Source organism: Phaenicophaeus curvirostris, chromosome 14, assembly GCF_032191515.1.
Source record: "Phaenicophaeus curvirostris isolate KB17595 chromosome 14, BPBGC_Pcur_1.0, whole genome shotgun sequence".
Classification (NCBI taxonomy): Eukaryota; Metazoa; Chordata; class Aves; order Cuculiformes; family Cuculidae; genus Phaenicophaeus; species Phaenicophaeus curvirostris.
In genome coordinates this window covers 15180498-15206745 of record NC_091405.1, presented here as the reverse complement: position 1 = coordinate 15206745, position 26248 = coordinate 15180498, and the positions used below count along the sequence as shown (strand labels likewise).

The following is a 26248-nucleotide window of genomic DNA, read 5'->3' as shown; positions in this document are numbered from 1 at the left end:
TTTTCTATCCCACTCATCCACAAGTTTAAAGAAAGGTAAACTACATTTGTGATGTTTGGGGAAAGAGGATGGAGTGGGGGGAGAAGGGGAATGACACACTGACCAATTAACTACAGATGTTAACTATAGAGGTGCCACCCAGAACACTTCTTCTATTACCCTGTCAGGCTACATAAACCTAAAACAAAGAGCTCTGGAAAGTGCCAGACACAGAAGTCTTCTCAAAAAAATATAAAGCTTTTTAAGTCTAGTGGGTCATATACCTAAAAAAAAAGGAAAACTCTCCAAAGATGCAATCAAAGCAGATTATTTTAGTTAGATTAATTTAGATAAAAAGTAATTTTTCGAGAAGCTGGGCTAAAGACTTATGACAACCATACATTTTTTCTAAAGGTATAATAATAGACAACTACACTGCATACAATAAAAAACAATTTTAACCCTCAACCCTGCTTTTGGAAGATGAATGCAGAAATCTCTAGGTAAGAGTCTGCTCATTTTGCTTTCTAGAAGAACAGAATAAATACCATAGCTATTCCAATAGCCTTAATCAATAACTCTGCCAGTCTTTGTGCTCACGGTTTTGTTCTGTAATAGCTTTCTAGAAGTGGTTTTTAAAGGTAAAAAAAGAGTTTTGATAAAGAGGAGAAAGGTCTGCTAGGGAATACCAAAACACCTCTCCATCACCGGCTGCCTAAAGCCTAGGGACAGAGTTAGAGAGAAAGACAAAATCACCACTGCTCCGACTTCTCGTGTTTCTCTCAGCAGTGACTCCTCATTATCAGAGAGACAGGACAGTACATGGGATCAGACTTCTGCCACAACTGACAGGGCAGTTGTCAAACCTCACACTTACGTCAGTAAATACCTAAGCTTTGTCTACTATGACCTATTAATACTAAAAAAATATAAGCCATTGCAGTCGATTTCTATTTCCAAATATATGGCTAGCATAGGAAATGTCAGGATTGTCATGTTGCAAAAAATACTGCAGAACTTCATAATCATTAAGGTCTTACTCTGAAATCTACCAAAAATGCCGCAATCAAACAGTGCATGGAGGTGTATCTTCTTGACTTGTTTTAAGATATACTTACCTCACCAGTGTCCTTATCTTCACAAAGAGATACTTCTAATACCCGGTCTACTTCAACATAGTCAGGATTAAAAGGTTCTTCTTCCATCTGCAACGTAAAGTGAATAAACCAGTAGGGAGGCAAAAAAGCCCAGTATAGGCTAAGACTTGATTTCATAGTACACAAAATTAATTTGGCCTTTAGAATCTACTGAGGCTTTTGCACACACCTTAAAATAATTTATTTCTTTACTATTTTTTGTTCTGGCTGGCACTGATGAGGGATCAGACATTAGAAGAGAAAATGCACTCATTTAGAAACAAAGTGCTGTCGGGAAAATCTTAGAGTAAAGCAACTAGCCATAGAAACATAATCTTCCCTTTGTTAAAACTTTTAAGTAGATATCCAAACAATCCCAATTTCAAACAATGGAAGTTAGGCTACTTCAGTGACCTCAAAAGACTTACTCTTAAAATTATGTATAAAACAACTCCCTGCTGCAACAAAAATCCCAACCTTGGTGACTAAGTTTTACTTCAACATTCAGCTTTTCAATTTAAAAGCAGACTACTAATCACCATTTCACAAGGGAAAAAAAGCTTACTTAATTGTATACTTCATACTCACATCTGCAAAAAAGTGAGCTCTTTGTGCTTGCCTTAGCTTGAACCGTTTTATTTTCTGCTGGATTCTTTTATCCTTTAAAAGCTGTTGTTCTGTGGCCCACTCACAGTGGAGATAAGAGCTAAAATTACACAGATGAACATTAACATATTAGTCGAAGCAAAAGCTTACTATATACTCTGAATAAACAGTTAAAACAATCTATCTTATAAACCAAGATTTCACCCAAAAAGTAACATTTTATCATTTAAGACAGAAATCACTGTAAAGATTAAGATTTATTCCTCCAAATAATCATATTGCAGCACCTAATTAAGTCAATGCTTTTGGGCTACCATCTACACAGTTCTGTCAAAGCGACCAGAGATATAAAGTATTTAATACACTAGATCTAACTTCTTCATCCACTTCATGTGAATGTGTCTTCACATGTACTACTGAATTATACGGCTGAGCCCATCTAGAAGATTAGTCAGGAGCACCAGAGCCCATGTCAAAAAGGAATGTGGCGACAGATTGGGCTGAGAGAAAAGCAGGAAGGAGCAGAGTCAAAAGAAGGAGGGAACATGAGCAGCTTACACCAGCGAACTGTCCCCCAGGTGAGCCCTGACAGAAGTACATACATGTAATCTAGGTACACAAAATAGCTCTGACTTAAATTAATGAAATGAAAATCAGCCTCACGCATGCAGCCCCTGCTGAATTTAATAAATATACTTATCCTCTCTAAAAATTCTGTCCTTTGGCAATAATAGCTGTCAGCTTATTGGTGAGTGAATTTTACGACTGAATTTGTAAAGAACAAATCTCAAAAGATGAGAAAATCTGGTTATAAGTAGTCTTCAAACAATAAGACAAACTTTAGTACGAGTCTGGTACTTAATTCAGACATATCATGCAGTGAGGCAACTTTTTTAATACTTACTAGTTCTTGTATTTTACAAAGAACTCTTCCGTTTCTACTGTCACCCCAGCAGATACCTAGGAAAGGAAATTCAGGGGAAATTTAAACTATGGATACAAAATCTTTTTTTCAAATAAGCAACTTTATGCCATGCCAATCACTTACTTCTTTCTTCACTACTCTGGAGGATAAGATTTTGTCTACAATTGCTGCATCTTCTTCACTTGGATTTTCCTATAAATGTGGAAAAAAAATGACATTATAACTAACAGTAAATGCCCTCACTTCAAACTCATCAGGCTTAAAACTTACAAACACAAGTGGCTTGTTGAAAGATCAACAACAAAGGCAAATTTGACCACTACCAGTAGCATTCTCTTAAGAGTCTGCAAGTAAAATTTAAAATTTAGGTTTATATCCAGAAATAGATGCAAAAAAAACACGAAGTCTGGCACTTCCAAAGAGCATCAAATGTAATGCTCACCTGCCAAACACACTTATAGCACAGGCAATGGTGATTCTGATGCCTTCCAGACACAGACTCACTGTGAATGCCCTGCTGAGCTTTTCTGATGCAGTAGACTCACCCAGAAACTGATAATACAGATATGGAGAAAGAAGAACTCTAGCACACAGGTTAAAACAATTAGTAAAACAGAAACAACCAAGCATGAGCCAAACTCAATTTAACAAATTTACTCTGAACAAAGATTAACAAGCACACTGTGGAATCAGGCAGACAAGGTCATGCCTGGGAACTCCAGCAGGTATTATGTGTGACACAGACAGGGGATTACTAAGCTGTGCCAAGGCTGAAGCTGTACTTGCAGAGATAGTGCACCAAATTTAAAAGTTTCTTCAAACAAGAAGTCACCTTCCCTCTTGTCTGATTTGCTCCCAATCACACTATCCCTCTTCCTCCTTTACAACTTTGGCACTCCTACAAGCATCTCACATTTTCTTAACTGTTTCTTTCTTGTCACATTAGTTACCTCAACAGTGAGCTTGACTACCAGAGCTGGCACAAGGGAAGTGGAAACCTAAAGCAGAGGCTAAACAGGGAGGAGTATCCTTTTTAAAAACCTCAGTAAGCAGAGATGGCCACAGACTCAATTTTATACTTCTGCACTTGCAGAATATATCAGCATACAGCTTTTTCAGATGTGTACACAGCATAAAAAGATATTTAAGATACACCTGTCCTTAGCCTTATACATACCACTAACTTCAGTTAAGTCAACGAATGTTCATAACAGAAAACAAGGTAATAAGAATTTCTTCTAGTGCTCAAGATCTTAGCAAGATGCCACATAAAATAAACTGTGGCCTACTACTAATAACGTACTCCTTCCAAGTTATGAGCTTTATTCACTGAAGTCCTTGAGACAACTGGGAAGTTGCCACTACAGTCCAAGCCAGTTTTCACTTACCACAAACAACTGTAAAGGCTGTTCAGCAGGTAAAGGGGCAGAATTCTTTTTGTTTTTCACAGCAACTTTAGCCTCTTCTTCCGACTGCTTTCCTTCTCCTTCTTCAGCATATTTTTTCCTTTTAACTTGACGATTTGACCGTCTCTTCTGCAGGCAGGACAATAAAAATAAAAGTTTTACAAAAAACTTCCTGTAACGTAAATTATAAGTTTGGGACACTCTAAGCAATACTTAAGCTGCATCAAAAAATGAAGGCCAACATTTGATAGAAAACATAAAGCATGTGAATCACGGAGGGACAAGAGTAGCCATATATTATTTTTGATGAATTCTATTACATTTTTTTATGGTTCATATAAACATTAAATATTTTATTTTTAGAGTTTGAAATTAAACATGGAACAACATTTTCAGGGTATGGGAACAAAGCTGATATATAATAGATCTCCCATAAACATCAGTATTTCAACACCAATTTAATAATTCAGTGTAACAGCAGTGTGTTACTGTGCAATTCAAGAACCTGACTGAAAGACAGAAAAGACGCTGAAGCCTCTCTATTAAACAACGTTACACAAAAATTTGAAGAAGATTTTAATTAGATTGCATCGGTCAGATTGCTGATAAAACCTGATTTGATGGCTAATAAAGTTTGTTGCAAGAATTTGAGAACAACAAGCTGCAGCTGCAGAAATTAAGTTCACCCCAATAAATTTATCTGTTTTCACTGTGTAAGTTTCAAATACCTGGATTATTAGGATATTACATATCCTTTCCAGCCCTCATGAGACACTGCATCTTTAGCCAAAAGGTTAATTTACAAATCCATTGGATAAATAATAGCACCAGGTTCAAACTAGTCAGCTATCATTGGAAAATAGTGCTGCTTTAGATAACTGATCATTGCAAAAACAGAACCAGCAAAGCAAAACAATCTCTATAAAATAAATTATTAGGTTGGTGCAAAAATAATTGCCACTTTTAATCATCAACTTTAAAGCAGTATATCTCAGCTTAGAATAAAATTTATTATTTGAAATAACAACCATTAAAACCTATGCGTTTTTGCCAACAAGAAACAAATCTATTCTGGTAGCAGAGAACTGGAGTCCTGGAACTGATGACTTGTTCAAAGGCGTTTCGAGCTGCTGCTTGGTTGCGGAAAACCTTCTCTTGCAGTAAATTGTCAAGATGCTTGAAAACGTGGTAATTGCTGGGAGAGGTAGAATTTTGTAGTCAAGTTTGCACAGTTTCTGCAGAATCATTTGCAAGACATGGTTGGGCATTGCCATGAAGAAGCATTGGTCCCATTCACCTGACCACTGATGGACGTAAAGGCTGCCATTCTTGGTACATTTTGTCCATTTCCTGGCAATACTTCTCTGCTGTGATGGTTTTAGCCATTTGTACAGCACCCATTCATTGAGCTATTTTGATTTTCTAATGTGGCCAATGTGTCAAACAACTCTTAGGTGGTCAATATTTAGTGCTTCGGGCTGTTTTGTGTGGCTCTGCTTCAATAATGGCCCTCAATGCATTACTGTCTATTGCAGAAGGATGCTTGTGATCCTCCTCAATGAACTTCAAGGCTCTTATTTCCGTTACAAAGGTTTTGGAACCAATGTCCAGTTCTATGTTTGTTGATGGTCCCCTGGCCAACTGCTTGGTTGATACTGCTAGCAGTTCCCATTGCTTTACATCCCCCTTTGCACTCATAGAACAAAATCACTCGAGTTTTCTTGTTTTCCATCTTTAATTTGACAGCATAATATAAAAAGAAAGAATAAACAGTGAAAACAAAAGCATTAGCATGAAAAATACAGAGAATTTTGCACTTTAAAATGGAGCACTACATGGACACAGTTAAATAAAAGCTTAATGCAAAATAAGCATCACAATTAACAGTGACAAAACCAGCAATTATTTTTGCACCAACCTAATAATTATAACAAGCTACATTGCAAAGCATATTTTTGTTTAGGAAAAGCCACCACTGGTTGCAATACTCTTTGAGAAGAACGAGTTGTGAACAGAACAAAAAACAGAATCCTGTGGTCATATTGGCTTCTGCAGAACAGATATTAAGTAACAAAAAGATTGCAGCATAGGAACTTTCTTCCTGACTGTTAAATTCACTCTTGGTCAGTGGTATCTGGTAAAACACCTCCCTATGCTGTAGCAACTACACTACCACGATTTTTGTAAGACAGTAGTAATACGATATCTACAGTAAAAATCAGAGAACAGGCATCACAAGTCTTCTGGAGAAGGAGGGAGAGAGCATGTAAGAAACTACTCAATCAGGTTTCCACAACAGCACAGCCAGATTAGCTACTCCTCAATAAAAAACAAGGGGAAAGGGGTGAGTGTAAGCACAAAAAGAAACATCAGGCTTAAACAGACACCTTAAGGCAACGTAAAATGTCACATGATCGTTGAACCAACAATACTAATAGGAGCGATGCACAGTGACACATGAATTAGGAAAAAAGATTAAAAACCAGGTTCAAGTTTTACAAGTATTTGTTGCATTTTTTAATGAGGCATTAGCTGGCCTTTTCAATCCTTCTCTAACTTATCATAAAGTATGAAGTGATTAACAAAACATAAACAGACATACGTTCTCCAACATATTAATATATATTCGAGTTGTTTGAAAAAACTCAAGGCACAAAATAAAGTAGTACCATATATTTTTTCCAAGAAGTAAATCAATGTACTTAAGGGAGACACTTACTGTGAAAATAAGTATACCAAATCAATTAGGGGAGAAAAAACCACCATCCCAAAAAACAACTAGAACTGCCCTCCAGGGCTTAGAAATAGACAGCCATGAGCAACAGGAAAAGAAAACCAAGAAATGTTGGAAAACTAAAGAGAGAATGAATTAATGCAGTAAAGCAACTTACAGCTAAGCAATGAAAACAAATTCTCCAAGAAACAAATAACTTAATGTTTCCTTCAGGTAACCTTTACCTAAGACAAGCTATCACTGAAGTTAATAAAATGTCATTCTGGCAAATGGTTTCTGATCCCCGCCCCCCCCAGCATTAACTAAAGGTCAACTCAGTATCTCATAATTGTTTTCTGACATTGTCATCAAATAATGCAATTAATTTTTTCTCAGCACCACCTTATTTTGAATACAGATTTCATCTTTGTGGACAAAATTGCCATAGGATAAAAAAATGCATTTCCAGCTTATAAACTTAGTTTTAAAAGAGCTGCCCTTAAGCCAGAAACTTATAAAACTCTTACTAACATACACACAACTAGGATGCAGTCTCCTACTCACAGTTCCCACTTGTCTGTGGGTAGGTTTTGTAAATAAGTAACTATGTTACTATTTTAACCAGGGCAATCTATGAAAAAACTGCAGAAAGAAAGTTACAAGGGAGTTATTCCTCAAGAGAATAACTCCACCACTTCCATTCTTCATCTGGCACTTGCTTCAGAAATACTCCACAAGCCAACAGAGGCCACCGGTATATTGATCATTGCTACCTTCAGATCCAACACTGCAAGAAACCCAATTCTTTCAGTTTCTACAGAAAGAGAGTTCAGCTCAAGGAGTTAAGTTTGAAACAAGCCTTTTAAAGGTTAAAGGAGCTGTTCTTACTGATAGATGTCTGCTCTATTAGGCCATCTCTACATTTTCTCCACAAAGTCAGTAAAAGTAAGGATCAGGAATAACTGCCAGCTCAATATGTGAATCGCAAACCTATGGCCTTCCATACTGAAATGCAACAGACAAAAGCGGAGCACTGATGTCCCATTACAGACAGCAGACTCTAACACATAGGACTTTCTGGTTTTCAACTAAGAAAAGTAGCTGATAACATTAGGTTCTATCTATGAGAGACAGACAGCAGTGAGAGAGTAACTGTCACTGTGTCAGAAGTAGCATAACTTTTTGGAGATGGGGAAAAGAAGCTTGTAGAAATAACACCACATGCAAATTCAAAAGGGGAAAATTCTGATTACTTACCTGTGAGTCCTCATCTCTTAACGGCCGCTGTGGAGTCTGCTTAGCATCTGACAATTCATCAGAAGATTCAATTTTTCTTTTCTGCTTCTTACCTAGCGTGATGATTAGCTTTCTGTTAAGAAAAAAACAACATCTAAGTGAATGCCATATACTGGTCTAGTTAAAATAACACCACATGCACTAGGAATTCCCATATTCTTCTTAATGCCAAATGCAGAAGCACTGCTGCCTGAAAAATGTGTCAAAACAAAGAGCTACAACTTCTCAGCAGACATTATCTTCTATTGTCGATTTTCTCTACAGGCAAGCAGTTACCTTACTATCCCAATTCCTGTGTATTATACAAATTTTAAACCTATAAATAAGAAGATACGAAATTTAAGCTAATTGACAACGGTAAGCGATACAAAGTCAGCATAAATACCATCTGCAGATGGTGACACTCAATTATTTATCTTGAGCTATTTTTCAGTGCAAAATACATCTTATTTTTAATCAAAAAATCAGCTATGGACAACAACTTAAAAGCATTCAAAGCTGCTTGGCATGCAAAACTTGTATGTTTAAATAAGTCATTCAATGGGGAAAAAAAAAAGAGAGACTTGCATAAACCCTTTTTGGCCTTTAAAAAGAAAAAAGAGTAAAAAAAAGATCTATTCAAAACTCAATAGTTTTACCTGTAAGAAATCTTAGAACCTCTCAAAATATATCAAGAGACAACAGCATATCAAATGAATTAGTTAAACTCTAATGAAAAAACACCAGTTATTTCTTTTTTCACATTTAAAGGTTATGCTTCAAATCATGATACCAAGTCATCTGATTTGGTTTTTACTGAAGGGTGTCAAAATATTTATTTTTTCACATCGGAAGTGTGCCAAATACTCCTCTTGAAATATGTTTTCAGTAGCATAATTGTAAAATGATGATGAACTACACAATAAAATCACAGATAAAGAGCTGTCCTGAAATAAGTTAATTTATACAGTACCTAGCCACCAGATCTGTGTAACAGAAAATGAGGTAACTGTTCCACCATATCAGCTGCCTCTTCCATTTATGGCACAAACGAAACAGCATTTTAGTCTTAAAGCAGACAATACAAGTTACTTTACACCAAAGTAGCATCAAATATCTTGGCTACCTGAAAACCCACTAATGAGAAAGCGGGGTTGAAACACTCACACATTACTTTCTTCTCTTCACAAGTGTTCAAATAAGAGATTTATCACATACTAGTCCAAACGAAAAGTCCACACAAAAAATGAAAACCTTAAATCACTGAAACGATATAGATACTTTAAGCAACATGGCTTACAAAAGATTTCAGACCTATTTTAAGAAGCAATGAACACTTTCATTGGTTTTCAATACTTAACTGCTAGGTATGCTCAATGAAAAGGTTAAAAATAAATAAGAAAGAAAAAGAAAAAGTTTTCCACTCCCATTTTTTACTTCTAGTATGAAATTAATGGTACTGGCAAATGCATATTGAAATTAAGCTGCAGTAAGCATAATCACAGAGCTGCTTGTTCAAGGGTAAATACTAGTCCTTGAGTCCTTACTTTTCATTAGGTGTTCTCAGTTTAATTGTTACTTAGAAAACATGTCATAATTGCAGGAAATCATTTCAACAACGAATGCAATGGTTTTCGTACTATATTCAAAAGTAGTTTGGGGTTTTTTCCTCCTCACTTTTCAAACTCTGATTAAGATTCCCTTCTTCATTTTTTCCCCAAGACTGCTGGATTTTTCAGGCATTCACCCAGTATTACTCTTCCTGGTGATGGACTTGAATAAACCACTTATCCCATTTTTTATCTTGCTTCGTTTCAAAGAATTTAAGTCTTACATTAGCACTTGTCAGCTAATATGTCAATTCAGCTAATATTCCAACGTGATGCAGACAAGGCACACTGTTATCGGACTTCTGAGCTTGTTATTCGACGAAGTTGTGGATGTTAAAATTTAACATAGATCCAAAGGGAAATCTGATAAACTTACGAGTGAGAATTTCTTGGAAGATCAGTAAATGAATGAAACAGTGCCAATCCCACAAAGTTCCCGATTTGCATGTTTAGAGTTTGCGAAAATACTAAGTATCACGTATGTTTTCCCTGCTCTCAAATTTTTCCCCATTTCATCTGCTTTTGGCCGTTGCTGGAGAGCGGATACTAGGTCTCCCCTAGGTATGCACTGTTTTAAACTTTGCCCACGTGTTAAGTGCAACAAGTTGAGCTGTTCCTTACCTGCTCCTTGCTGATCTTCTCATTTAATAAACTGGACACAGAACATATTCAATCCAGTAAACTCACATGATATAATTGGTACATGACATGATTATTTTTTTCACCAATAAATAAGAGCCCAAGTCTTCTCTTTGACTTGGAGCAAAGGCATTAAGGCCCGATGCATGTATGGCAAGCAGAGTTGATTATGAACATTATACACGTTTTGATTTAAGTGAAAAACAAGACTACAAGATTACTACCAACGAAGAAAAAGGAACACTATGTTCTTTCATCAAATATAAGATATAAGTCAAGCTGGAAGGGGTCTCTGGAAGACATCTCATCCATACTCAGAGCCAGCTTCAGAGCTCTTGTACCTTGCTCAGTCCAGTTAAGTTCTGTTTATCTCCAAGGCTGACACCTCCCTGGGCAATGTACTCCAAATTCTGGTCCTCTTGTGTGAAATGGTGGATCGAAATGCTTCTTAAACACATGTTGCTGCATTTGTATCCACACAACCATAGTTCATCCTCATTTCACACACTACTGCCTAACACTTTAGGCTCAGGCTCCTTTAGGATTCAAGCAGCACAATATTAAAGAAGGCCATGGTTATTTTACTATGGGTTCTAGCAGTATCCACTGAATAGCAGAAGATTTTAAGGACCTTCTGTTTCACAACACTGGCTTATTTTGTGATTAGACTGCTCTGGTTACATCCCTCCCTGTATTTTTTTTTTTTTTCCTCTCCTCTGCAGCTGTAGAGTCCCCCCCACACTCTTATACATAACATTCCATTTCTCTATCAGCTTGTGTGTCTTACCTTAATCTTGTGTTCCCTACCCCTAGTACTTCTTTTCACAAACATCTCCCTGAATTTTTCTTAACATCTTCTCTACATGTTGCAGATCAGAATGTTTCCTACTCTATACAGATATGGTGCCAACGAGAGGAATAAATGCATGGTTTCACTTTTTTCTGATCCAGCGCCCAGAACCACAATGCTCCTTGCTATCAGAAGTTGCTGAACAACAGTATGGTGCTAAAGTCACACATTTCTATTAGTAAAAATGCAATCTGCTCATATTTTGGCCAAAAACTTCTAAAAGAAATCTGCTATGTGAAAACAATGATTCTCAGAAGCTTGTAAACTGGATCAATTCTGTGAATTTTTTTTCATCGAGGGAGCAAGTTCTCTTGCCAGTTTATAAATTTCTGCATGAAAGCATAAAGATCCTTGGCTAAAATCCCTTTTTCCACCCTGAAACAAACTGTTCTGAGCAGAAACTATTCTGTTTCTATGAAAAGGAAACAGCACCCAATATACACAGAATAAGTAATACCACTAAACACCATCCCAAATACACTTTCTCTTGCCTTTTTGAATTTAAAATTTATCTTATTACATAACATCTAGAAATACCTTAACAACTGGAAAATGCAGGTTGCTTCAACATATATTCCTTTTTTCTACAACCACAAAATAAAGACATTGAGAAACTTATATCAATGGAAATGTTTAATAAGAAGCCACTACATCAGTCATTATTATCACTTCTGATCCTTAGCACCAAACTCCTAAAATGGAGCAGATGAACAAAATCGAAAGACTTAAAAGTATCAGCAAGACCAGCAGAAACCACTATTTGAAACCCATTGCAACTTCTTTCATATAAATTAAGAACCATGAAGAATCTGTTCCATCCTCTTTCTATTTGCTAGCTCAGAACGTGACTGACGAGTTGTCAACACTTCAAACAGCTTTAATATGCAGGAGTGTTGATCAGTGTGAGGATAGGAAGGCTTTATAGAGGGATCTGGATCAATGGGACAAAGCCAACTGTATGGGGTTCAACAAGGCTCAGTGTAGGGTCCTGCACTTCAGCCACAACGTCATGCAATGCACAGGGGAAGACTGGCTGGAAAGCTGCCCAGCTGAAAAGAACCCAGGGATGCTGGATGACAGCCAGCTGAACATGAGCCAGCAGTGGCGCAGGTAGGCAAGTCAGCCCAAAGCATCCTGGCTTGTATCAGCAAAGGTATGGCTACCAGGAGCAGAGGGGCAATCATCCCCCTGTGCTTGGCACTGGTGATGCCACACCTCGAATCACGTGTTCAGTTTTGGCCCCCTCCCTACAAGACATGGAGGGACTGTAGCATGTCCAGAGAAGGAAAACAGAGCTGGAGAAGGGTCAGAGCACAAGTTTCATGAGGAGTGGCTGAGGGAACTGGGGCTATTCACACTGGAGAAATGGAAGCTGAGACTTCATTGCTCTACAAGTACCTGAAAGAAGGTTGTAGCAAGGCAGGTGTTGGTCTCTTCACCCAAGTAACAAAGGAAAGAATGAGAGAAATTGCACCAAGTTGCACCAGAGAAGGTTTAAATTGGATATTAGGAAATATTACGTTACCAATAGGGTTGTCAAACACTGAAACAGGCTGCCCAGGGAAATGGCTGAATCACCATACCTGGAGGTGCTAAAAACACTCATAGATGTGGTGCTCAGGGACACAGCTTAGTTGTAGACTTGGAAGTGTGTGGTTTACAGTTGGACTTGATGATCTTAAAGGTCTTTTCCAACCTAAAGGATTATGGGATTCTCTGTGACTATTATAAAGAACAGTTTTCCAAAGAGCAAACATGAAGCATTAAAGAGGAAAGAAAAACAGCAAGTATCAATCAGGGACATAAGAATAAGTATTGCTGGCCTTTGATACATGCCTTTAATACATCATTCTACTTCACTTTACCCAAAACAGATAAACAAATTAACTAATTATTACTGTCCAAAGTCGCCTCACAAATATTTTAAGTTGTAATCGAAGGACTTCATTATATTACTAGCCATAAAACTCCTACATTATCAGCAGTATTAGTATTTCTTAGTCACTAAAAACTTAGCTAAAAGTTTTATCTATTAGCAAAATACAAAACAGACACTTCCCTGAGAAGTATCCTCTTGGAATGAAAGTTATACTGGTGGTATAAAATCAGTTGCTCTTATCCCTTCAATGTAAGTTTCAAAAATAATACTAACACGCTAATATTAGCCACTGTCTCCTTCTCCAATTATATTTCAAATTAATAACTTCTGAACAGTGCACAGATTTTAAACCACTACTACAGTCTCACTGGAAACAACAGCCATCTCAAGCTCATACAACTCTGGAACAATAATGCAAGAGAACAAACAAACATTTAGTTACTTATTCAATAAGACCACACTATTTTGCATTCATGTGTTTTGCATCAATGAGGCACCAAAACTTGAAACTTCAGGCATCAAAAGTAGAATGTGGGAGCAGAGAAAACTTCACCAAAGAGTCACACCCCTCCCCACATCTACCATTGCTAAAAGTTTATGAAGGTTTCAAATCATCTTAACTATCATATCAACAAGCAATCACAGTGTTCTGTCAGTCTTGCATCCTAAAAATGATCTGTATTATAAACAGTACAGCTGAGACCTTCTTCAAGGGAACCAGGACATCTAATCATTTGAGTAGTGAACAGGATCACAAAAGACTTGCTGGATTCATTACTTAATTTACAATTTAAGAGTTAGTAATAAAAAAAAATATTTTGTTTTTTTAGCACATGAAACAAAACAGCCATTTCAGATAGCAGGAAACAGTTCTGAAATTAAGGACCACAGCCCTGAACTGAACTGAACTTCTGTAAATCAAATACTAAGGATTTGGGGGCTTGATTTATTTTAAAGCATGCAATGATAAATAAATGACTAAATGTAGTCTACTGGTATTGTCCTTTACATCACCAATGCAGAGCTGGTGCTTTTCATCAGGGCCATGATATTTAATTTTATGTTCGAGTAGGTGGGAATACATCAAGAGCTGTAAAACCTAAATGCCAATCTATTTTTTTCAAAAACAACAGAATATTCAAATTCAAAATTCTCCTGTCTTTCATATCAAGTGGTAAGAAGCAGATTTTTTAATTCAAGTACGCATCATCTTGAATGCAAGAAGTAGACGGAAACAAGTTCTATGCAAAAATATTAAAGGTATAAAGAGCTTCCCAATAAGCCTTGGTAAATAGCCAGGATATGAAAACTGGTTTTGCAGTTCTCAGAAAAACTGTAAAGCAAGTTACTTTCAAAGAATGAATTTGATCAGTAATCAATGCACAAAGCAAACTGCTTACTTAATTTTATAATACTAAAAATATTATGATCCAATCTTCTAATAACTTCTGACATACACGTAAAATGTTCTTGGTAATAATTAACTCAGTCATTGATCTTCACCAATGCTTATGACACAGAAACTTAACCGAACCCAGTTCTAAAACATCTGATTGAAATTAACAGGCAGGACTTCTTGAACCTCAACAGCCTGTCTATAAAGTAATTGCTAGTAATTGTTAATGATAAATTGGAACGATAAATTGCAAAGAATCACGTAAATTTTTTCTGTACTGTAGTGACACAAATAATGTAATTTTCACAGATGGGCAACTGTGCAACCCTGCAAATCCTCCTCAAGTGCAATGCAGGACCTGCCACACAAGATACGCTGCACAGACAGGACCCCTGTAAGATGCCAGCAAAGTTCATGATCACAGTCTAAGTACGATTTTGCTGTTTGACTGCTGGACTAGAGAAGATAAAATCGTGCTCATATTGGATAGGCTATGTTTGATGCTAGCAGAGTTGTGAAAAAACAGATTAAAACCATTCCCCAAACACCTCTAAAAAAAATGTATTATCTCAGCATGGTAAAATTTTCTCCCAAGATTCAGTCAGAATTTGTTTTAAGATAAATGAGAAAATCAATGTAGCCACCTACACATTTAAAATCGCAATACTATTTTGATATAGCAACATTTTCTAGGATGTGCTTAGATTCATAAGAAATATTTTCCTGACAATATAAGACAGGAATAAACCTTTAGAAGAGCTGTTGAGCCTCCTACAAACCCTATTAGTGATTTAATTTCATTCTTCTCTAGATAAAACAAATTTTACTAATCCCACAATTTTTTTAACCTCCTCTGATAAGCCAAGTACAGCCATTCTATGGCAAATACTTATCTTATATAAGATCAATCGCTACATCTGCATAGCAAACAGATTCCAGTATGATTATTATTTTTAAAAAGCAAAGCCTTCTTGCAATTACTGCTATTCAAAACCACTCTAGTAGATTCTTCGCTACACCGTTAATAGGTTAGGTATTATATAATATAAAATAGTGCTAACAACATAACAGCACATGAAGCTGTTTGGATACAAAACATGATGCCTCAAAGCACTTGATTTAGTGCTCACCATCAAAATCCATAGAACTTCTGAAAAACAAAACGTGTACGTGGCTCTAGAAGACTCTGTTTACTCCTCTCAAACAGGATCTGACTGCTAAATGTTTACGCGTATGCCCCACATACCGAGTGTAATACCTTGCAGCATGATTAAGTTAAACAGAGTGCTGTTGGGACATTAGTTGATTAAATTGGTAAATAACAGGGAGGTCAATGCAAAATTATTAAGAGTTGACCATATTTAATTAAATGGGAGTTTCTCTACGGCTTCAGCATACTTCAGATCTAGCAAAAGCATCACAGCTAAAAATTACTGTCTCAGAAACATGTTTCTCAGGTGACACTACCTCATGAAATCTTGAAAGCTGATCCTAACTGATGTGTTTCACGAAGACAGAAAACTGAATGCAGAATAGCCCAAATGTAACAGCTTAATTCACTTTTTCCAAATAAAAACACTAAAAATCTTATGGGAACTGTGTAGTATATAATGCTATTTTGGCAGGTTTTGTTAATTAACCAAAAGAGTGAATAAAAAGCACACTAAGAGCAATTCCCCTAATGCTTCACAAAACTGCCACCAGCCAAAAAACAGATTAAGTTTTCCGATTAGACAGACCAACAAAATATCCGTTAAAGAACATAAGGAAATTCAGAAATATGAAAATCAAATCAACTTTGGAAGTATACATCTAAAACCCCACTTTAAACAAGATGAAGGGAAAAAAAAAAAAAAGAGAAGGAAACACTGAGGAGTATTATAAGCAGCACTCATATGCTAACCCTTAACCAGAAGGGAAAGAAATTAAGATCATTGAAGTTCAAGAACCAAGCCAAGCTAAGAATCAAGATAAGTTCAGAGCACTAATCTTTGTACTACAGGTTAACACCCCACAGGAGTTGTTTACTTCAAACATTGAAGAAAAACACTGTTCTCCAGGAAAAAAAAACAAACCAAAAAAAACCCCCAGAAATACATATGAGACATTTAAGTTTGGAGAGATATGCCAGTCATTATTTCTGTTACAACAAAAAGACCACGCATTTTTAAAAAAAAAATCATCAGACTGCAGGTAAGATTTCCATTTCAAGTCCTCACTGACATATTTCATGTTGGAAATGACATGCTTAGGAGTATACGAGAGAACTAGGTTAGCTCTACAGTCAGAGGATGTCCCACCTAATGAATCCCTTGGAGTCTTCTAAGGCCTTTGGAAAGCTCCTTACCCCAAGGTGTCCACCCAGCTTGACCCAGCTGGGTCTGCAAAATTCGCAAGGACAGATTAAACTGATACAGCTGAAGACTGCAAACAAAGTACTACAAAGTGCTTAGAATACAGATTTTCCAATATGTACTTTACTTTTGATGCATGTGATAATTCTAAGAGTATTCACTTGCTAACAAGTTCATTAAGCTTCCACTTCCTCCCTGCGCAGTTTATCATGCACTCTGTATTGAAGATAACATGCCAAAATTGATAAAGACAGCATACATAATATCAGATAAATTTAACTTGGAGTTGCAACTGATACAACACTAGATGAAAGATTCTTTGGTCTTGTCTATGCTTCAAAGTACAGAATATGAATTTAAAATAATTCCTCTGAAAAGAATATTCCTACAACGATTTTATCTAAAGAGAAAAAAAAGATCATTCTTGTTCCTGAATGAGTCCATACATGGACTTAAACAGGAAGAATTTTGTGTAGGCAGTAGAAGAGAACATTTTACAATCAGTAAGGAGTTTTCAGTTTAATAAAGGATTTACAGTCTGAAGAGCAATAAGAAGATATTTTCATCTACTTACCCAATTTTTGTTTTCTCTTTAATTTTGGACGAGGAACCAGTTTTCGGTTTTTTGCTCTCCTTGTCCTTCGGTTTGGTTTTAACTTTTCTACCCTTCTTCTCTTCTTTTCCTTCAGCTGAAACACTGGGGAAGTTCTCAGGACTCATCACTCGAGGAATGTTTCTCTCTCCTCTCTCTTTTGCTTTTGCAATCGCTTCAGATATTATACGATTTGCCTTCTCTTGTTTACTTTCCAAATCTGCTTTTTTCTTCTGCTTCTTTTCAGAAGTCGCCCTCACCTGGGTATTCTGCAACTTAGTGTGTGATCCTGAACCATCAGCCTTCTTGGAGGAAGGAGGCTGCAGCAAGACACAGAAAGTAAATAAAACCACGTTACTTAAAGAATATAAAGATTTCTTGAAAGAAAAAGTGCGGGTTTTTTTATCAGATTTAACTGGAACTCAGGCAAACCAAAAAAAGATGGAATTCTGTTAACTACATAAATTGCGGGTTCTAAAACAACCAGTCCTTGTACTGAAAATCAGTTAAAACGTATGTTCTCCAAATTCTCTGAGCCTTCCTTCCACACCTCTACAGTTACAATGAGCGATCCGTAGCCTTCCGAGCATTCTCGTACATTGGACACGCATCTCCAATATCTCAAATAAACGTTCTTCCCACAAAATCCGAAAAAGCAACCCACGCCAGAAGGTAACGGGATCGGCATTTCGCCTTCGGTAAGGGACCAGCACCACAGACACGTCAAAGCAGACGGAAAGATTCAGGAGAATCGGTGCTAAACAGAGCAGACGCTCGAACAAAACCAAGATTAAAAGACAGACAAAAGAGAAAAGCCGAAGTACAAATGCACAGCTCTGCGGTCATCAGGAGATGGGCGAGCGGTCCGTCTTTTATCGACATCAACACAAGGTCAGCGCCTCAGCTGGAAAGGGCGGCTCGTTCTCATCCCCGGGTTTTAAACCGCGTCTCCCCGGCGCGGGGCCGACTTCCCCGCGGCCGCGAGGCCGGCTCCCCGGCTCTTAGACACGTTTTCGGGCCGGGCTCCCCTCCCCCGCCGCGGCCCGGAGAGGAGCCCCCACGGCCGGGGCCGGGGCGGCCGCTGCCGCCCGCCTCGCCCCGCATCGCCCCGCGCCGCCGGCTCAAGATGGCGCCGCGGCACGGCTCCGCCGCCGCAGCCAGTAGTAGCGAGGGTTATTCAATCCCATTAGCCTCTTAGCCCCGAGAACCCCTCCTCCTCCCCCCTCGCTCGGGCTCTCGCTTACCCTTCCCCTCGGCCTCTTCGCCGAAGACATGGCTGGCGCCCGGCGCGGGCCGCTGGGCCGGCGCTCAGGAGGAGAGCGCGGGGGGCAGGCGGCGCGGCGGCCTGTTCAGCGAGCGGCGGGGCCCGCGCGGCCCTGGGCGCGCACGCATGGCGCTCGCCGCCCGGAGCCCAACAAAGCGCAGGAAGGAACGAACGCACAAAGCATCCAAACGCATCAGCGTGAATATGAGAGATGTCGTTAGAGCCCGGCTCCTCCCGCGGCGGCGGGCCAGCAGATGGTGCTACCCGTTACCGCGCCGGGAGGCTCCGCGGCGCAACCCCCGCCCGGCGCCGCCTTAACTCCTGCGGCCCCGCCGGGACCCGCCGCCCCGAGCCCACGCTCCTCGCTTCTACCTACACGCTACCCAGCCCGCTCCCGAGCCGCTGCTCCTCGCTTCTACCTCAGTTCCATCCAGCCCGCTCCCCTCGCCGCTGCTCTTCAATTCTACCTACATTCCATTCATTACTACGAGCTGACGGCGACTGTCTGAGCGTTTGCTCACAGATTTCCCTCCTTGCCACAGAAAATGGAAGAATTCTACGCTCTATCCTACACCCGCAGAATGCCTAGGTTGGAAAAGACCTTAGAGATCCAAGTCCAAGCGCACCTGCCGCTCCTGCCCAGATCTGCGGGATGCTCAGCGGTGACAATCTCACCTACGCGGGTCACGGCTCCGTGGGAAACTCTTGGTTCCAGCGTTGTTTGGAAATGCTATTTCAAAGCATCCGACCAGTTTTTAAATGCGTGTTGTCAACACAGAGACAAAAAAAAACCAAAACCCTACGTAATGAGCGGCTTTTGACGGCAAAGCTCCATCCCAGCAACGACCTTCATTCTCAGAAGCCCATTAAAGAATGAAGAAAGGTCAGGATGTGATTTCTCTTTCGCTTAATATGTATTAATACTTATATTTTGTGATATCTATGTGTTTGTCCATAGAAAATATAAAATATTGCAGGGATTTTTAGACTGTTAAGATTAGGCCTTAGACTTATTCAGAATTTCACTTCTATTTAAGATTAATATCAAAATGGAGTTCATTGTCCATTGAAAATACCAGTGGTTCCAACACATTATATGGGTTGGTTTCTTATGAATACCACTGACATTCAAAGATATTTCTGTAAATATGCATCTTAATCACAAGGTCAGTCATTAAATGTTAATTTTATTTTTCAGAACTCTAGCCAAGTAGCTTCTGCATTATAGTTACAAGACCAATAACAAATTGCGATGATTTATCTTTTGGGGTTATTATTTCATAACATAGTAAAAATGCTAAATATTGTACTATTTTGCATTTTGAGATCAGCTAGACAAACAGATATTCCTATATTTTTGGTATAACTTCAGCACTAAGCCAAACACTACGAAAGCCAGTACAGTCAGAGCATTTTTAAAATAAACTGCTATCTTCTTTAACATTCCTGGTCCAGAAAGAAACAAATTAAAACTGCCTAATTATGAAGTGGGCACTATAGGAACGATAGCTTTTTCTTAGTTCTTTTGCAATAATCTTCCTAGATACTGTACTACTTCGTAAACAAAGGTTCTCATACTACACATCCTCAGAGCTAAAAGCTGCTTCCCAAGTTATTCCTCAACTTTACTACTTTCTTGCGGTAGAGTTGTGAATATGCTGGATGAGGCTACTCTATGTTTTAATTCCTCAGGCTGACCCTCTGCTGCTGGCTCTACAGCATCACCTCTGTTTATAAGTTACACCTCCTGCACTGCACAAACAGTGAGCTATTTGTTAGCAAACTGAAAGCGTTTGTTTTGTTGTTGTTTTTTTTAATTTTGCTATGACATTTCTAACCACATGGAAATGACATTCATGAAGATGCAGGAAGGCACTAGCTAGCCATTCTAAGCTAAATAAAGCTGTAATGAAACCTTCATTAAAGAAGTCACCATTGTCACAAAAACCCTAACTAGAACGTAACCTAAGCACTTTGAGATTAGGAGACCCAAAAACATGCTTGCAGTACACAGGATAGTATCTGTCATTTGTAAAGCTACAAAATCAACTAATTGGGTAGAATTCTCTTATTCTGATAATCATTTCATTCTTCAAAAAAGAAGTGTGGCTATAAATAGTTATAGAGTTATAACCCAGGCACACCGAAAACAATTTCTAAAGCTACACAGCATCTGCAACAAAAAGGACAAAGCATTTTGCAAAGCCAAAAATATCCCTCCCCCTTTAGTGAGAGGAGATGCAGATCAAACGTCCTGAAGGAACATACATCATTTTCAAATTACTTACAAACCTATTCCACCTATCAGAATAAAGAAAGAAATTCTTAACTGACAAATGTAGAAGGAAAGTTGGAAAGGAAAACTTTAGAGCAGCTGCCTATTTTAAAACTGAAGATTTTATTTGGAAAAATTTGGATTAATTTTTCATGCTTGCAAGCATGACAATCCAAATATAACTGAAAGCAAACCAATGCAATGTTTTCTTGAGTCTGCACAGAGAGGGATCTGGATTACATGCTGCTGCTGCTGCTGCTAACAGCTTTGCCAAGCAGCAGCCAAAGCACTGAACAAGCCTCCCGTCAGCTCCATGCTGCTCCCAGCGATCCTGTGGGGAGCAGGGAAATTGGCAGGAATCATGTCAAAGTCATGCTCTTGCTGGCTGCAAAAGCCATTAATCACAGCAGGCAGAGGCCATGGAACATACGCTGTTCACCATGCTACGGGTGGAACAGATAAGGTAACAGCTGTGGACTTGCCCACATATGCCCTGATTCGCAGTAGCCAAGGGAGCATTTTCTTTTCAGCAGTATTCGAAAGAATTTGACATGTTGTCTTGCAGGAGTAGAAGGTACACTACACATGCCTGAATAATATCTTAATTTAAATAATGTAGAGCAATCAAGTTCCCAGACAATATCAAGACACAAAGTCATGACAGCAGTCTTCTCAACAGCTAGCAGTATTCTGCTGAAATCACTTTTCATAGGCCATTTCTCCAACATTTTGTTGTGGGTTGCGTAGGACATGCTTTTGAAAGCTGTCACTGTCGAAACAGTACTTCTCACGGCAAGGACAAATCATCGTCCTCAACACTTAGGGACACTGGCTTTTTTTACCTTGAAGTCCCAAGCCCATTTTCATTTGCTCCTGAACAACTGCTGATTTCTTCACATCCTCTGCATACCACCACAAAGGAAGGCCCAAGAAGAAAGTAAGTTTAAGATAGAAGAAAACTTCTAAAAACCAAAGGTTTATCTGTTCCATAACTGAAAGAGCATTTCTACTGTAGGAACACCTTTCTTGAGTAGGTATGGCTATTACTGGTATTACTTTTAATTCTGTGTGTGCAAAAAATCTTTAAGAGTAAGTGTATGTCCTTGGTTGCATCCATTCTAGATGTACTGTAAGGACTGATAATGCGTTTCCCTGGAATTTTAGTCACATATTCCTGACTTAATTACAAATAGCACTTTTTTCTTTCAATAATGACTTTCACTTGTGGATCTACTCACCCAAGCACTTACTACCACCAAGAACTAAAAATTGTGACCCTAACTTGTCCAGCAGTAGAAAGCCAAGGTTTACATTCACAGTGCCTTGAATGATGCTTTTAGTTTTGGCTGTAGTTAGCACACATCTGCAGGAAGATGTGCACACCAAGTACACATGCCTTGAGAACAAAACAAGTTCTTGCTGCTCTACCAGGTCCTTAGGAAAATCAAGATGACCTTGAAATCAACTGCACTGAAAGCATCTAAAATTAACCACCTGGAAACCTGATCATGATGCATTACCACAATATCTTTGTCCATATTTATTATTAAACAAGGAATTCCTTTGTGCATGTCAAGTCACCAAAATAGTATCACTATCAAACTGTAATAGAAGTAAATGAATCACAATTAATGATAATAGTTTGGGGTTTTCATCCAAATTAGCTTCTCATTTTTTCCTATTATAATCACATCAAAATTTGAAAACTGAGGTTGCTTTTAAGCTGCTATAGTGAAAAATCTTAAAGGAATAGCTGTTCATAATTTGAATTATATTCCATTCTAGTACTCTAAACTTTGTTTATCTAGTACAGGCTGCATAAATAACTTCTAGTGATTTTTTAATGGCAGCGTTATAATCAAAAAGTGTACCTATTACATAAAAAACACAGGAGCTCACACCCCTGAGAGACTCAATATGCACAAGATTCCTTACAATACAAATGTGTCACCCCACACGCATGCAGGAAGGAGCCTCCTTTGCTGAATGGCAATCCCAGCAAAGGAAGTGGTTTTCCTTTAGATGATCAGCTGAACTAAGCTTTCCATGGTTCATTGAGCTGCTTCTGCACAACTGATGGGAAGATCCCCTGAACATGCAACAAGGTTTCTACTCTCCAGAAAAGTGCCCTTTTTTTTCTCCCTTCAGAGTTCCTACTGAATAGCTTTTTATTTTGTTGTTCAACAGTTGCCCCAGACCATCTGTTAGGATTGCTCTACAAAACCAAGAGCATTGGCAAACGAAGATCCACGGGGTTCTATCATTTTTCCATTCTCTTTCATGCATATATGGAACTATTAAGAAAGCCAGTGATGCATTCCAAACCATGGTTCATTCGACGTGCTAATAGTCCTCCTTCTTTTCTTGCTTTTTAATATCGCTTATGAGGGTCTCAGTGTTTAAGGGATATAGACTCTGAAGACATACGTATGTGAAACCTAACCCAAATGAAAACAGACATGCTACAGATAATTTTTTTCCTCTGTCTTTTTACTTTTTTTTTATTCTACCTTTTCTATATTCCATATTCGTTATCTGTAACGCCGATAAATGGAAGGCTAACAACTACACAACAGGCCAGGCAATTTTTTTTTCTCTGTTTAATAGTCATTTAAGAATGTAAATTTGGTTATTGTGATTTGTACCTCACAAGGCATTTAACTCTAAGCTTATACTCAAATTTTAACTTGATGTGGAAATTGAAACATTAATATACAGGTCAGCAACCTTCCACTAGTCATGTTTCTAAGACGAAACAAGCACCTGCTTTGTATGTAACATGCTCTCTACAATAAAAGAAATTGAGAACTTGATCCTGCTCACTCTGCCAAGCTACGGTGTTAGGAGTGTGTCGGTTTTCAGTGGCTTGGTGTTTTGAGCCCATCAGGTACCCACTTATCTTTGGTTCTGGATTGAAATGGTCAACATCACTGTTTGGAAAAGAGCATGTAATGCCAATAAAACCCACTGCCTCACTAAAATTTCTCAGGTGCTATTTTCCACATGCACAGCCAGTAACATCAAGTACTTCTGGTGATCTAGGCCTGATGTGCTGTATATGTTTTGTTCCACGCATGGGATTGGGTCCTCACTGGAAGTACTGCTATACTTAACATAACAAAACTGTGGAATACAATATACAAAAAAAATGTAATGATCATATTCAATTCAACTGGCCTTGTGGATGCATGATAGGTTGAAATCACTAAGCTCAGGGCAACTTCACCCATGCCATTCCACTACCTCCAAGGATTTCCTAAAAATCTTAATACTCATCCTAAGGGTCAAAACATTTCAGCGGGAAAGCTCCACTATGTTTCTTTCTTGCACTCTTCACCGATCTTATCTGACAATTTTCAAAATTATTTGACTCCTTTAAAAAGGGTTGACTTAACTCAAAACTCTATAAAAGGAAAGTCAGGTTTCAGTTCACTGTTTGAAACAAGTCCTGTGCGAGCATCTGGAAATAAATCTGTATGATACTTCGCCACATACTTATGGGCAAGAAAATAACACAGATCATTTTGATTTAAAAACACTAGTCATTAGAGTTCAAAAGCCCCATATAAAACCCTACAAATGTATCAATCCACTGCAATCTCACAGCAAAGAGACTCTGAGAAGGTACAGTAAGAGAGGAGCTTCTATAACACACTCCTGTTTTACAATAGGAAAACTTCTATTTTACAGGTAAAGGCAGAAAGCTTCTATAACTGCAGGGAGTGGGAAGCTGCCAAGCAGCAAGAGAACAGCTCTCCAGCTTTTTTTCTTAATGACCTTTTATACTCCAGAAAAATATCATGTTAACTGAAACTGCACTAACTTCTTTCAGCACTGAACCAATGTCAGTTTAAGTAATCCCACACCAGTGAGTGGTACTTAAAGAACCTGCCACGGATCAATACTGGAGAAACACAGAATAAGCTGTTAACTTCATTCTTTTCTGTAGGAAACATTGCATGAAAAAAATTTAGTTTCTTTTTCCATTATATTTTAAATCCAAAGTAAGGGGACTCCCTGAACAGATATCAAATGTAAATATGAAGTGTAGTGAGAAGTGCTAGAAGTAATTTTTACTGCACTTAAGATCTGAACTTTTCTTTAGACCAAACTACTGAAAAAACAGACTTTCTCGAATGCCTCTCTGATTTCAGAAAGGGGAAAAAAGGCTTTCATTAAACTCATATTCTCCCTTCAAAAAATGTAGTATAAGAAGATACTTTCTTTCTTAACTTTAAGATTGATAAAGGGAAAACAAAACCACCTTGTTGTAAGCAAACAACAGGAAATCCCTAAATGACTTCGGGCTGGAGTAAGTTCGTATTTTGTTCTCCCTGTCCCCAAGGTAAATGATCTTTCTATACATTTTCCTGGGGCTAATTTTGAGGCTTTGGAAAAAAAAGAAACAAAACATAAATATTTATTATAAAACTGCAACAGCAAGCATAACTCACAAAAAAAAAAAATCATTCACAAATTATTCTGTAACAGAATGGTTCAGGACTCCATTTTTCCCGTTAGCAAACATCAGGTATCCTGAAAATATAACACGTAGCAACTTACATGAAGCAGACCGACTGGAAGTGAAGAAAAACCTTACTGAGTGAAATGAAGCATGAGCTCAATCTTTTTTGGACTTCAGAGATTCCATATAGACATGACAGTTACAGTAACTACGAACTGCAAAATCCAACCCTTTGACACCCCATAGTTGACTCATTCTTTCTTGTGTCCCTATTTCCATGTAGATCCTCATCTGACAAAAGAAAAAGTTCTGCTAAAGCAATGCTAAAGGAGCCTTCCCATTCCCTACCTCTTCTTCCCCTTCCCTGAAGGCACGCAAATGCATCAAACCCTAAGACCTGGGGAAATGCTCTAGGGACCCATATTTCTTTCTAAGAGATTTTGACTATGTGGCCAAATATCAGCCTTTTACACCTCCTGTTTTGTTATTATCACTTGAAATTCATGTTCAGTAGTATCTAACATTGCCTTTACCTTCTATTTTTTCCTTTCCCACCTGTGCTACTGAGTCTCCTACACGTGCACCTACTGAGAGGACTCCCATGGCAAATTCTACCCTACCTAGATTAAGAAATGGCTGAGTAAATTCTTTTAAAAAGGCAAATGCTGTGGAGTGTACTTGTTTATTTATGACAACATTTAAACTGTTGTTCCTTTATTGAAGTATTGATTTGTCTACATGCAGTATCATTCCCTGGTGTTAAATTATGAATGAAAATTAACTTTTCACTGTATAAAGTCAGAGATATTTATTTTAGGGTTTTGAGCATACTGTATTCCCAGAAATCCAGGGTTTATCACTCTTTCCTCTTGCAAAAAGCTTAA

At 38.2% G+C, this 26248-nt stretch overlaps 1 protein-coding gene across 5 annotated transcripts in view; it reads right to left on the bottom strand.

The window, feature by feature from the left end:
- CHD9 (chromodomain helicase DNA binding protein 9) overlaps positions 1–26248 on the bottom strand; it is a 73708-nt gene that overhangs the window by 32667 nt on the left and 14793 nt on the right. For 3 of the 5 annotated variants that reach the window (XM_069868619.1, XM_069868622.1, XM_069868620.1), the window contains exons 4-10: positions 17343–17680; positions 8023–8134; positions 4035–4181; positions 2770–2838; positions 2626–2681; positions 1704–1821; positions 1098–1184 (exon numbers count right to left, since the gene is read on the bottom strand). In XM_069868619.1, the coding sequence (XP_069724720.1) occupies positions 1098–1184; positions 1704–1821; positions 2626–2681; positions 2770–2838; positions 4035–4181; positions 8023–8134; positions 17343–17680 (927 nt within the window). Of the gene's footprint in view, positions 1–1097; positions 1185–1703; positions 1822–2625; positions 2682–2769; positions 2839–4034; positions 4182–8022; positions 8135–17342; positions 17681–18604; positions 18657–26248 lie in introns of those variants that run through there. The other 2 variants (XM_069868624.1, XM_069868623.1) reach the window with 1 other exon arrangement.